At 47.3% G+C, this 14,313-nt stretch overlaps 1 protein-coding gene across 1 annotated transcript in view; it reads left to right on the top strand.

Moving 5' to 3' along the window:
• The window catches only part of TIAM1 (TIAM Rac1 associated GEF 1), a 189,302-nt gene that overhangs the window by 75,190 nt on the left and 99,799 nt on the right, over positions 1-14,313 (top strand). Inside the window, exon 4 of the mRNA XM_032594597.1 lies at positions 8,480-8,927. Coding sequence (XP_032450488.1) covers positions 8,480-8,927 — 448 coding nt within the window. The remainder of the gene's footprint in view (positions 1-8,479; positions 8,928-14,313) is intronic.

Below are 14,313 nucleotides of genomic sequence, written 5' to 3'. Positions count from 1 at the left end.
GATCTCCTTTTGGGAAGTGGGTGGGGCGAGTAGGTGGCTGAGGGGTGGCTCTGTCAGGCGTTTCAGACCCCTTTGAACTCTTAAAAAGTATGGCAGACTCCAGAAGACTTCTGTTTCTGTTTCTGGGTTATATTCATACATCGTTATCACATTAGAAATTGAAAAAGAAAAGTAAAGAAAATGCTCGTTGAGTCGTTTTAAAATAGCCCTAATACACCCATTACGTGTTCACGCAAATAACTTTTTTATTTAAATTTTTTGTTTTTCTAAAATTTAAAAAAATTAGTGGGAAGAGAGGTGTTATTTTACATTTTGCAAACCTCTGCAGTTTCTGGCAGATAAGACCTGACAGTCACCTATCTGCTTCTGCATTCACTCTCTTGTGATATGCTAGTTTGGTCAGGCGGTAGGGGGAAAATGTGGCCTCGCCCAGGTATTTGGAAAAGGGAGAGCCCCCGTCTACCCTGAAATGATCTAAGGATCCCTGGTCCACACTTTGAGAGCTGCTCGTTTATGCTAATGTAGGCTGGGGAAGTTCAAGCCTTTGAAATTCACATTTTTAGTTTAGTGCTTGAAGAGGAGGAACTGTGTCCCTTGATGAAAATGCTGGTTTCCTAGCATCACTGGGGAGGAGGAGGGGTTGGGATTGGGAGTTTAGCATAGTTTAGCCTGCTATGAAGAGCTAAGAGGGTCTCCATGTAGCCCAAGGTAGAACTTAGGAAAGAGCCAATATAGGCTTTCCATCATCATTTGGGCCCTGTTTGCTTTGGACCACTGTTGGCAGATTATCTAAGATGGGCCGTAGGACAGCCCATCATGTCTTTCTTAATTTGCTCTATTTAAAAAAAAAAAAAATTAAGTTAAAAATATTAAATCAACTCCGGTTGTTCCCATAGACAACATAATCAAATGGGATTGCTTGTAGATTGCAAAGTTAAGCATGAGAAGTAGGATTGATTTGTCACCTCAGCCGTAGCCGAGCATGAGCTGAACCTGGAAATGACTAAACCATTTAAATCAACCAAAATGTAATCCGCGAGAAACTGTTTTCCCTGTTCGGAGATTCTGGCAGAACGTGAACAGCAGTTCATTCATTCCAAGGTGGGTTTATTTGTTTGAAGTGCCCTTGGGGATGTGTCAACAAGAAAAGGTCCCTGAGCTCTTCTGGCTAGTTCAGGGTGAAATGGGGGTGTATACGCAGAACACAATTAGCATAATAAGCATTCAACATGCTGTGGGATGGAGAGCAGGGCCAGGAAGATGCAGTAATGGGGGACACGGGAGGCAATTTGAGACAGGGTGGTCAGGCCTGGCTCCCTCTGGAGAGCAGACTTGGGTAGAGACTCGAAGGAAAAGTGGCCACTGATTTGGAAGGTGGGAATGTGCCCTTTGTGTTTGGGGCATAGTGAAGAGGCCAGTGTGTCTGGAGCACAGCGGGGGCGGGGAAGGGGGTTGAGATGCTGCAGAGAAGATGGCCTGGCAACTGGAGGAGGGAAAGAACATCTTCAAGCTGCGGAAGGGAGGGGTGGGATCCGAGCCTTGAAGGGTAAGCACTCCTGAAAGCGAGAAAGGTTGGGAACGTGCGCTGCAATGACTCCTTCAGTTTCAGGTACATCCAGCGCTCCAGCGCGAGGGCTGGACATTCGCTGGGGGCTTTGAAGGGCAGGCTGAGGGGCCTTCCGTGCGCTCCTGGGAGGTTACCTAGCAGCTGGCGTGCAGGGTGCAGTGAGGAAGGATGAGGGAAGAGACAGCTTGTTGCCGAACCAGAGGTGTGGCTCTAAGAAAGGTCACCAGGAGCCTGCGGGACCGTGTGATAGATACGTCGTGGGGAGGGGAAGGATGAGGGGAAGGATGACTACAGGGTTCGAGGCACCTACATAGAAACCCAGATGAAAAGAGAGAAGATGATTCACTGACGTAGACAGAAAGGCGGTCCCTGCGCTGTAGTCACCTGAAGCAACGTGCCAAGCCTTTGCCAACTTACTTCTGCCTCGCTTTTTAGCAACGGTAAAAACGTCGCTTCCCGTCCTTGTGATTGAGAGAAATTTTGAGTCACTCCCATTGGGAATCATTAGAGAAAAAGGGAAGAGGTTTTGGAAACATAACAAGGTCTGGAAATTTTGCCTTGGGAAAGGGAGAAGGGGGAAATAGAGTCGGGTTTCAGAAATGCCTCAAAAGGAGTCGGGACATGTGCACGGGGACTGATAGCGGGAAGCCTAGGGGTAGAATTTACAAACTTCAGAATTAGAAATGCAAAAAGGCAGTGGACATTGGGGGTGGGGGGGGAGCCTTACAGCAATGCAAAAGTAGCACTGAAATATTTCTAGCAAATTATTAGTGACAGCGACCTGGACTTATCAATCTACAGTGTAGAAAACGTCACCATTTTCTTAGGTCATTATGCTGTTGTGTGAATGTGAAAATACTTGAAAGGGGTTTCATTGGTTCGCACCAGCCTTGGTCGGCCTTTTTTTCCCAGGAGCCCTTGTTTTCCACAGTTTCTTCATCAGCCACCTCTTTTCCATGTTCGTGCAGGGAGCTAGGGAGTGAGGTCAGCCAGTGCCTTCTGTCCTTGGGCTGAGATGAAAGTAAGGCTGAGGATGGAAGTGAACAGTAATTAGAGTTAACACTTCAGAGCAGGTACTATGTGCTGGGCACAGTTCTAGAAACTTCTGTTGGCTTAACTCCACATTATCTTATAAAGTGTCTTAAAGAATAGATGACTGTTATCCCCATTTTATAGATGGGGACACTGAGGCACAAATTGGCCCAAAGTAACTTCCCTAGGATCAGTATTGACCATACTGGGATTACCAAGGAAGAGCATACTAAGAATATACTGAGTATACCAAGGAGGGAATGCTGGGAGCCAAAGACAGTATTCATTCATGTGTGTATATGTGTGTGTGTGGGGGGGGGGGGGGTACTTACATTTTGGGGATAAAAATAAGATGAGAAATCGGGGAGGAGGATTTTATTTTGTTTTTATTTTCATTTTATTTTAAATGTTTTTTCAATTTATTTTGAGAGAGAGAGAGAGAGGCAGAGAGAGATGGGGAGAGAGAGAGAATCCCAAGCAGGCTCCTTGCTGTCAGCACAGAGCCCAATGCGGGGCTTGATCTCATGAACCTTGAGATCATGACCCGAGCCCAAATCAACAGTCAGACGCTTAACTGACTGAGCTGCCCAGGTGTTCCGAGGGAGGAGTATTTTAGAATTTATTTAACACGGCAAAAATTGTTCTAATTCAAAGCTTCTGCAGGTTGAAATTTCCTCAACCCACAAATTCAGTGAGCTCTTCTCGACTGAGCTTCTCTATACAGGTATATGAAAGTAAAGCTGGATTCATCAGGGACATTAAAGTAACCAACAAAACAGTTGTTGGTTGTTTCTTTTTTTAATGTTCATTGTTTGAGAAAGAGCGAGCAGGGGCGGGGGGGGGTTGGACAGAGGATCTGAAGCGGGCTCTGTGCTGACAGTTGAGAGTCCGACTCAGGGCTCAAACTCACAAACCACGAGATCATGACCTGAGCCGAAGTCAGATGCTTGACCGACTGAGCCACCCAGGCGCCCTGCCAACAAAATAGTTTCTAATTGTATTCAACTTACAACTACAGTAAATGATTGATCGATTGATCTTACTGGTCCTTGAATTGTCCCACGGCCCTTGAACTTTGTAGCTAATTAATTACCTTTTCAAAATTGTGCTCACCTTTCATTAACACAGAATCCCTGTCCTTAAGAGTATTTCGCAAGTCACCCCCGAAACAACTTGAGCCTTGCCACAGTGTATCATTAGCCCACACTCTTCTGCGTGGAAGGGCTGCGTGGCCCTTCGCTTTACCGAGGTGGTGAAAACGGGCTTGAAATTTGCCACTTGCTTCCCCCATGTTCATACTGGAGCTCATTTAGGCATTTGTGGCCCAGCTATGATGACTATGAAAACTCTTGTTGCCTCGCAGCTGTAGCGGGCCTTGGGCTACAGCTGGCCACTTGTGCATCCAAGAGGAAAGTGTGTACGTTAATGCTGGGAAGCTGCCAGTGCAGTGGAAACTGGTGAGTGCTCTAAAAATCTGGCTTGGGAGGATTTGTCCAGAGAGAGCAGGATTTAACAGCCTCTCTACCCCATGAATGTTGTGTATAATCGGAAGCCTCTTCAGTGGAGTGTTTCTAACACGGAGACTTTGTTTTGAGCAATTTCCTAGAAGTCTCTAACCAGACCGTGCACCATGTTGGGAGTTACTTCTTGGTGTAGCTAGGGTCTTACCACTTCCCTTGATGTCCTTTGGCTTTTTTAAAAAAATTGTTTTAATGTTTATTTTATTTTTGAGACGGAGACAGAACATGAGTGAGGGGAAGGGCAGAGAGAGAGACACAGCAGGCTCCAGGCTCTGAGCTGTCAGCACACAGCCCGACTCGGGGCTCGAACTCGTCAACTGGGAGATCATGACCTGAGCCGAAGTCGGACACTCAACCGACTGAGCCACCCAGGCGCCCCAGATGTGCTTTGACTTTTGAATTAAAATTCAGTATCTGATTAAATACTAGGACCTATCAGATGCTAAGATGTCTCCGGTGATATGTAGGAACCTACCTTGCATTTGCTACAAGCACTGCTGAGGCTCCCATGAGACTCTTCCCAGGGGTTGGTTTTCTAGATTCCTTGCTGCCGGGAACAGTGGGAGGTTCTCAGAGGCTTCTGAAGAGAAAGAGAATCTGAGACTGAGGTGGGTAGGAGGAGGAGCCCTTGGAAAGATGACCACTGAGGAATGTTTCCGTGACCCCGGTGCTGCCTTTCTTCTGAGCTGTTGGAAAACGCTTTACAGTGAAATGCATCCTGGCATCTGAGAGTGATGGGCATCTGGGATGCAACCATAGAGGGATGCCTGGTGTTTTGCAAAGTGTGAACCCAGTGAGCACAGGGGGATGTATGGAAATGTTGAATGACTCTATCGTACATCTGAAACATACATACAACACTGTACGTTTACTAACTGGAATTAAGATGAAAACTTAATACAAACAAAAACCAAAGTGTGAACCCAGAGCCTCTCTGTCAGAGTATCTGGCTTTGGTTTGTCCTAGACCTATAAATTTGTATTTCTCGTGTGGCACTTAGGCATCTGGGTAGTAGAGTTCTACAGATAATTCTTCCCCACACTGAAGTTGGAGATTGCTGGTGTCATGGGAGCCCTCCATTGACCATTCAGGTGTTGAGTAGTGCCTCTGGTTTCCCATGATGCTATAATCCAGGCCTCTGAGTATTTGGGACATCCCAAGCTTCATGACCAAATAGGGGCTGGGGCTGGGCAGCCGGCATGTTTCCCAACAGGCTGGGTCACATATCAGTGGGGGATGTGTACCACTTAGCCTGCTTAGCCACTTGTGGAGACGAGGTGGAGTCGGCTTGGATCATTGGTCCAGAGCATTCCTCGGTGGTTACACGGGTTGTGCGTTCTGTAGGTATGCATGCTCGGCTGGGGCCAGCAGGCCTCCTACCTGGGGTAATCACCTCTGCTTAGTTTAGTGGTTGGCCGGGAGGTGAACACACAGAGCCTGGGCCACTGCAAGCTTAGAGCATCAGTTGTTATGAGCAGATGTTCAGGTCTGACAGAGAGGTGAGTGTCTACCGAGGTCTTAACTCCTAGTTTCAATAGAGGCCTCAGGGCATTCTGTAAAGGGGGAAATGGTTTGTGGGAGAGTAGACGGTCAAGACACATGCTCTTGAGGGTTTGGCCTGTCTGGTCTCTTCTTGTTTCCCTCCTTCTCTTTTTTTTTTTTTTTTTTTCAAAGTTTATTTATTTTTGGGACAGAGAGAGACAGAGCATGAACGGGGGAGGGGCAGGGAGAGAGGGAGACACAGAATCGGAAACAGGCTCCAGGCTCCGAGCCATCAGCCCAGAGCCTGACGCGGGGCTCGAACTCACAGACCGCGAGATCGTGACCTGGCTGAAGTCGGACGCTTAACCGACTGCGCCACCCAGGCGCCCCTTTAATGTTTATTTTTGAGAGCAAGCGGGAGGAGCAGAGAGAGAGAAGGATACAGGGGATCCGGAGCAGGCTCTGTGCTGTGAGCACAGAGCCCAATGTGGGGCTTGAACTCACAAACCGTGAGATCGTGACCTGAGTTGAAGTCAGATACTTAACCGACTGAGCCACTCAAATGCCCCTTTTCTTCCTTCCTTTATTTTCTTCTTTCTTTCTTTCTTTCTTTCTTTCTTTCTTTCTTTCTTTCTTTCTTTCTTTCTTTTTCTTTCAGAACAGTTGTAGATAGTAGACAGGGTTCCCAGTTAATCTTAAACACCTGGCTGAGATAGCATTTGCAGCTATATCCACTATAAAGTTACGTATTTTCCTCCTTTTGCATACAGTTCTCATTGTTGTTGTTTTTGAAGGTGCACAATATAATGATTTAATATATGTATACATTGTGAAATGATGACCACAATCAAGTTAATTAACACATTCATCACCTCACACAGTTACCTTTTTTCTTTTGTGACGAAAACACTTAAGATCTGCTCCCTAGTAAATTTCAAGTGTACGTACAGTATTCACTGTATATATATATACACACCATGCTGCACATTAGATTCATAGAACTTACTAATTTTATAACTGAGTTTGTACCCTTTGACCAACATCTCCCCATTTCCCCCCACCCCCGGGCAGCCACTGTTCCACTCTCTGCTCTATGTATTCAACATTCTTATATATATATATATATATATATATATATATATATATATATATAACTTATTTGCTTTAAATTTTTTTTTAACATTTATTTATTTTTGAGACAGAGAGAGACAGAACATGAACGGAGGAGGGGCAGAGAGAGAGGGAGACACAGAATCGGAAGCAGGCTCCAGGCTCTGAGCCGTCAGCCCAGAGCCTGACGCGGGGCTTGAACTCACGGACCGTGAGATCTTGACCTGAGTTGAAGTCGGACGCTTAACCGACTGAGCCACCCAGGCGCCCCTGAATTCAACAGTTTTAGATTCCACACGAGTGAATCATAGAGCATTTGTCGTTCTGGGTCTCCTGTTTGTCACATCTGGCTACGCCCATCTTTCAGTTGTTCACTTAGTATCTATTCACGATGAAGGTGAAGTGAACTTTGAGGCCCTAACTTAGAACTGCCTGTGATGCTTAGAGATCCGGGCTCAGCACCTGTCTGGGCTTCACGCAGGACAGCGCTCGTCTGTGGCTTGGTTCATTCGGCCCCACTGCCTCTCAGCAAATATTTGAGCCCAAAGCATTCATTTTTATGCCAACCCAGAACTGTCAGTTTTTACATTTTCGAACCATAATTAGATGCTTTTGAGACTTAAGGCTCAAAAAATGGTTAAACCCCCAAAGCATGTATTACTTTACCATCTATACCACTATGTCAGACCCCTGTTCCCGTTCTCTTCCTTTGAGAAAAATCAGTCTGACTTCTTATCCGTGAGACTGTTGAGCTGTCCTGTCCAATAGTGCTGTCATTATCCTTCCTTGATGACTACCATTATTTAATTATTGCTTATGGATATGCCGGTCGCACTTTAGTGCAGTTAAGACTCTGATTTAAGAACAGACCTGTCTGTGTCCCGGAAGTGTTCAACCTGAGAGCAGGGACTGTGCTTTGGAAGTTCCAAATGTTTTTAGACTGGGAATTGATACCCCCCCCACACTGGCAGTTGCCGCAAGCTGTCACTTGGCCCGGGGGCAGTGAGTAGCTTGCTTTGGGCTCCTAGCATCCCGGCTTTGAAAGGGCAAGGTAATTGGAGAGCCTGTACTGGAGCTGTGGGCCCCACAGACTTATTTAGCTCCATGCAGGGTGAGAGGCTGCTTGTTTTCAAGAAGTGAAGCTGGTTCCAGCATGAGGACTCTTGCCTGCTCGTGGGACATGGGTCCTTGCTGGGTGAGTGGGTGAGGTGGTATGCTAGGTATCTTTTTAGTCCCCACATTACAAAACAGACTCCTAACTCCAGGCTCTTTATTAAAAAAAAAAAAAAAAAAAAAAAAAGAGGGGAAAAAAAGTATTAGCTGTAAAGACCTTGTTCTCCATTGTATCCCCTACCTCTGCAAGCACTAATCAGCCTGCAGAATTTCCTGGAGTTTTGGGCAGACTGATGAGGGGCGCCCAGCCGCGGCGGTGGGAGAAGCTCAGTAGTGGATTCGCCAATTAGTTAATTACCTAAGTCAGATCTACATGGTGAGTTCTCCGGAAGGTTCCTTGATTTTAAATACATAAATGTCTTGAACATTTCAGCCTGTTCAGATTCACGCCAGGGTGGCGTGGTGGTCTTCCTGAGCCGCTCTGCGGGCAGGTTAGGTTCGCGTGGGTCGGGGGCTTGAGGAGTCATTCATTGGTCCAGGACCGGGTGGGAGCAGCAGCGCCCCGTGGGTCTCGCGCAGCCCTGCGGCCACACGGTCTGTGGCTTGCTTCTCTGCGTGATGTACGTCTTCTTTTTCTCCCTTTTCGGCTCCCAAGGATGTTAATGCCGGCGAGGGCAGTGAGTTTGCGGACAGCGGGATCGAAGGGGCCACCACCGACACGGACCTCCTGTCCAGGCGATCCAATGCCACCAACTCCAGCTACTCGCCCCCCACCGGCCGCGCCTTTGTGGGCAGCGACAGCGGCAGCAGCTCCACGGGGGATGCGGCCCGCCAGGGGGTGTACGAGAATTTCCGGCGGGAGCTGGAGATGAGCACCACCAACAGCGAGAGCCTGGAGGAGGCGGGCTCGGCGCACAGCGACGAGCAGAGCAGCGGCACCCTGAGCTCCCCGGGCCAGTCGGACATCCTGCTCACGGCCGCGCAGGGCACGGTGCGCAAGGCCGGGGCGCTGGCCGTCAAGAACTTCCTGGTGCACAAGAAGAACAAGAAGGTGGAGTCGGCCACCCGGAGGAAGTGGAAACACTACTGGGTGTCCCTGAAAGGTAGGAGCGGGAGCCCCGCTCCCCCAGCGCGTGATGCACCCGGCGCTCCTTGGTGCACCTGCGCACATGATGTTTCTTAATGACGTGGAGTTTGTGTTTTATACCAATTTTTTTTAAAGCTTAAAAAAATGTTTATTTCTTGAGAGAGAGAGAGCAAGGGAGGGGCAGAGAGAGAGAGAGAGAGAGAGAGAGAGAGAGAGAGAGAGAGAAAGAGAGAAAATCCCAAGCAGGCTCTGTACTGTCAGCATAGAACCCCACACAGGGCTTGATCGCACCTACCGTGAGATCATGACCTGAGCCAGAGTCAAGAGTCAGATGCTTAACAGACTGAGCCACCCAGATACCCCTATTTTGTATCAGTTTTAACCAGTTTTTTTTTTTTTTTTTATTGTGGTAAGAATACTTAGCGTGAGATCTTAAGTTTTTAGGTGTATGTTACATTATCATTGACTGTAGAGCCGATCTCTGGGATGCAATCATCTCACTTAACTGAAACTTTATATTCCTTGCTTATTTAGTAACTCCCCACCCCGGCCTCCCCACCAGCTGTTTTCTTCACTTTTTCACCCTTAAGCTAGAGGAGCATCACTAACCCAGTTTCCTCCTATATACAGCTGCTTGGGATGACAGTTTCGAGGGACATGTTCCAAAAAAAATTTCTCTTAATTATTCAAGGCATTGGAGTGCCCCCTGAAGTGACTGTCGTAGAGGCAAAGTCATTAGTTTGAAGCCCAAGAAATTACTATGTTTTTAGGCTTAAAAAAAAAATGATAGAATATCACTGATTTCATAAGGTTTGACCTAATGCATAATAGAATGTCTGAGCCATCATATGTTTGTGAAAAGTCACTGTTGTACAGTCACACATTGAATATACACCTTTGAAGCAGGTGTATATGCTCTTGTGCACGTCTGCACGTGTCTCAGTAGTATAAAAGTCATAATGCATTCGTGAGCTCTGTGCCTTTTTTAAAAAAAATTTTTAGGTTTACTTACTTATTTATTTATTTATTTATTTTTTTCAACGTTTATTTATTTTTGGGACAGAGAGAGACAGAGCATGAACGGGGGAGGGGCAGAGAGAGAGGGAGACACAGAATCGGAAACAGGCTCCAGGCTCCGAGCCATCAGCCCAGAGCCTGACGCGGGGCTCGAACTCACGGACCGCGAGATCGTGACCTGGCTGAAGTCGGACGCTTAACCGACTGCGCCACCCAGGCGCCCCATAGGTTTACTTATTTATTGAGAGAGAGAGAGAGGATGGGTGGGGTGGCGGAGGGGGTGGGGGGAGGAGAGGGAGACAGAATCCCAAGCAGCCTCCACGCTGTCTGCGCAGAGCCCGATGGGGGGCTCGAACTCAAAAACCGTAAGATCATGACCTGAGCCGAGAGCAAGAGTCGGAGGCTTAACCGGCTGAGTTACCCGGGCACCTCTGAGCTCTGTGTCTTAAAAAGAATACTTGAAGGCCACTTAGACTTTTTGTCACAAGCTCCATTTGAAACAGGGGTAGGGTTTGGCAGGACAGGTTAGATAGGTTAACAGGCATGAAGGGCAAATGCAGGAGGGAGCCTGGGCTTTCCAGATGTGGCTCACACTCCGAACCATTCCATACTCAATCGCATCAACTGTGGCTGGTGTCGGGGACACTCAGTCCTAGAGGCACAGGATGCCCTGGAGTCTGTGGTGGTGCGCAGGCCAATCCTGGAAGGACAAGCAAGGTGTAGGCTGGCCCCATTGCTATCGGTGCCAGCTGTTGCTTCACTGCCTGGTGAGACGAGATGGGAGCTTGTTAACTAGACTGTGCGCTTTGCTGCATGTCACAGAGACCCACAGTGACAACGTGTTAAGCAAGATGGAACTGATTTCCCTCCCATCTACCAGGGGTAGACCGTCTGAAGTCGTTGTGGTGACTCCTTCCTCTGAGTCATCTGGGTCCCAGGCTCCTTCTGTCCTGTTGCTCAGCTATTCCCAGAGCGTGATCTTAGTCCCTGTGGTCAAGACAGCTCACCACCGGGGCCGCATTCCTGCAGAAAAATGGAGGCACACCCCCCTGCCCTGTATTAGGGCTGCTGTCTCAAAGTACCACAGACCGACTGGTTTAACGAAAGAAATTTATGTTCTCCCAGTTCTGGAGGCCGGAGGAAATCAAGGTGTGAGTGGGATTGGTGCTTGCTGCCATCTCCCTCCTTGGCTTCTAGAAGGCTGTCTTCTTCCAGTGTCTTCTCATGGCTTTCCCCTTCTGCCTGTCTGTGGCCCAGTTCCCCCTTCTTATAAGAACAGCAGTTAGATTGGATTAGGGCTCACTCGTATGACCTCTTTTGATTGTAATGACCTCTTTTTACAATCCTACTTCCAGATATGGCCACTTTCTGAGGTACTGGATTAGGACTTTAACATAGGAATTTGGGGTGATAGAATTCAGCCCATGACAGGCCCCGGATGTACGTGTGAAACAAGCTTCCCACATCATCCTGGCACTAAGTTCGAGAACACCAGTGTCCGTGTCAGAGAATAACGATAATTAGGTGATTTTTAACTTGGGACACAGAAGAGGGAACTGTTTTGTTTCTGCCATTCCCTTAGAGAATAAATGATCCCGGAAGCCAGCGTGCAGGCATTTTGGAGCCCAGCTCAGGAGCCCGTTAGAGGAGGGAGCCTTCACTTTCTTGGTGACCCAGATCTGAGTGACACAGTCTGTCAGGATCCAGGCCCAGAACCCAGAGCCACCGAGTCCTTCGTTTCTTAATCCTGACGGGTTCCCATTATATATTGACATGCTCACGGCTCGTTCTTGCCACTCAAAGGCACAACGTGCTGCTGGGTTTTTTTTTCTTTCTTAGCAACCCTTGGATATCATGAAATCAAAAGCAGAGCACCTGGGAGCCGTGGGGGTAGATTTCTCCAAAGATTCTTTCACTTTAGACAGAATAATTAATTTTTTTAAAAAAAGATCTCATTTAGCACGAACCTCTGGGGTGTCTCTGTCGACAACTGCCGAGCATACAGATGACGCTCAAGTGAAGTTGAGGGCCGGCGGACTATCAGGGAGCGTGTGGGTCCTGGATGTGTTGCTTCGTGTGCGTCTTCTCACTGGAGCAAGGAGATAATTAGAGGAAAAGCCGATTTTAACCACCTGCTGTCGTGGGTGATTGTAAACCAACTTTGGAAGATTCTAAAAACAGCCATTTGAGGAGACTGTATAAAGTGTTCAATGTTTGCACATGCCAAGGTTCGCGGATGTCCCCTCTCCATTATCCACAGGCCTCCTTCTCTGTCCTCACCCTCCGGTACAGCTGTGTTTCTCCTTCTCTGCTCACAATCTGCTAATCGTGACTGTAGTGTTCGTCCTAAAGATCAGAGCGGGGTTTCGTAACGGGGGCACTCTGGAAAATTCTTTGTTGTGGGGGTGCTATCCCGGGCGCCGTAGGATGTTTAGCAGGATCCCTGTCCTCTACCTGCTGGATGCCAGTGGCACCTCCTCCCCCACCCCCTACGCCCAGTGACAGAGCCAAAAATGTCTCCAGACATCGCCACATGTCCCCTCAAGGGCAAGATTGCCACACTTCAGGAACCTCTGATTTGGAGAAAAATGGCATCCCCTTTCCATTTTCTTTCTTATATTTATCTCTGAGTCTGTGCTAGCTTAAGAAGTAGAAATAGGTTCAGATGATTCTGCAGTGTGTTACGTGGGTTTCTGAAAAGACCTGAGATCTTCACAATAACAGGGATTGTGGGAAAAACAAGGTTGGGGCAGACTACTCAATAGGTAAGTAATTCAATTACATGCTTGCAACTTTTTAACCCAATGCTGGATAGACGGAGAGATAGATGGATGGACGGATAACTAAATCCGCTGCTAAAAATATTCACATAGTTCGCATCTTACTTTTTAGCAGTAAATACTACAGAAAACATCGGACTTCACCTTTAAGAAAAAAGAGAATATATGGGATACCTGAGTGGCTCAGTTGGTTAAGTGTCCAACTCTTGATACTGGCTCTGGTCATGGTCTCACAGTTTGTGAGACTGAGCCCCAAATCGGGCTCTGTGCTAAAAGCTCAGAGCCTGCTTGGGATTCTTTCTTCCTCTCTCTCTGCCTCTCTCCTCATGCCTCTCTGCATGCTCGCTCTCTCTCTGTCTCTTCTCTCCAAATAAATAAATAAAACAATTAAGATAAAAAAGTGAATATAACGCGAGTGGGTAGAAAGAGGAATCAAAACACCTGGATTATCGAGACAAGAACAGGAAAGAAGAAACCGTAAAGCCTAGGACCACCATACGGTAGGACTTGTGAGGAAAGCTTTTGGGAAACTCTGCCAAGGGAGAATTCGTGCAGTGCGTGGACATGGCATCTGCCACTGTGCTGTATTCGGCTGTGTTTGGGGACTTTGCATTTCAGCAGCTGTTACCATGTGAATGTGAAATATTATGGGCTAAGAAAAATTGCCTCTGAACTAATGTGACTTTTCCATCGATACCCATCATTCTGCGTTACTAATCACATATGCGCAAATTTACATTATGGAAGAAACCCCTCTTACGGCTGAATAGATTGTACTTTCAGGGGCTTTGTCAGTCACATAAAGTGGGGCCCACGCTTTCCCTGAAAGTGGTTTTGATTAGTTGACAGTAAATGTTCAGGTAGTAATTACTATGAAAGTGAGCCTCACGTTAAGGAGACCATGGAGGCCATTCACTGAAGCCACCTTGGCATAAATCTATGGGAGGTTTTTATTGTTTCTGTCTCATTAGTTTCACAGGGCCATTAAGTGCGGACCAGGTCTTGAGCTCCCCCCGCCCGCCTCAGGCCTTCATATGTGCGCCATGCCATTTTTTCTTTCAGTAGGAACAGGACATGGTTTATTTCTAGAAGAACATTCTGTAGGACATATTTGAATAAAAAAATCTATCATTTCTTTCCTTATCCTTAAAGCACCCAAAGCTAGTTTTGTGAGTTGTTTCCTCCAAGGGCCTAGCCAAGAAACCCCCAGAGTTGTGTTGCCTGGTTGTATATCATGTGAGCCACTGGGAAGGGACTCCAGTGGGTCAGTACTGATTGGTGGTCCTCACACAGCCGTAGTTTTAGTTCTGACCAGTTGCGCTGGGTTCCTAGCCACCATTGGCCAAAGTTGCTGTAGGACCCCCATATGCCTATGAGCACACCTGTGATGAAACACTCTTAAGAGATTCAGGGTCTTTAAGAACTTGAGGGCATACATGAGGGAGTCTCATGTGGCCTGAGAAACAGTGATTGAAAAATCTTTGCCTTTCTCTCAGTCCATCCAAGACTTCAGTACAAGCAAAACCCCATTCTTTTCTCCCTCGGTTTCCACGCACTTTAATTTCCAGCCTCTTCCTTGTGACGGGACACAGACAATAGATTCCT

The sequence above is a fragment of the Lynx canadensis genome, chromosome C2 (assembly GCF_007474595.2).
Source record: "Lynx canadensis isolate LIC74 chromosome C2, mLynCan4.pri.v2, whole genome shotgun sequence".
Taxonomy (NCBI): domain Eukaryota; kingdom Metazoa; phylum Chordata; class Mammalia; order Carnivora; family Felidae; genus Lynx; species Lynx canadensis.
This window is presented reverse-complemented; position numbering and strand designations above follow the sequence as displayed.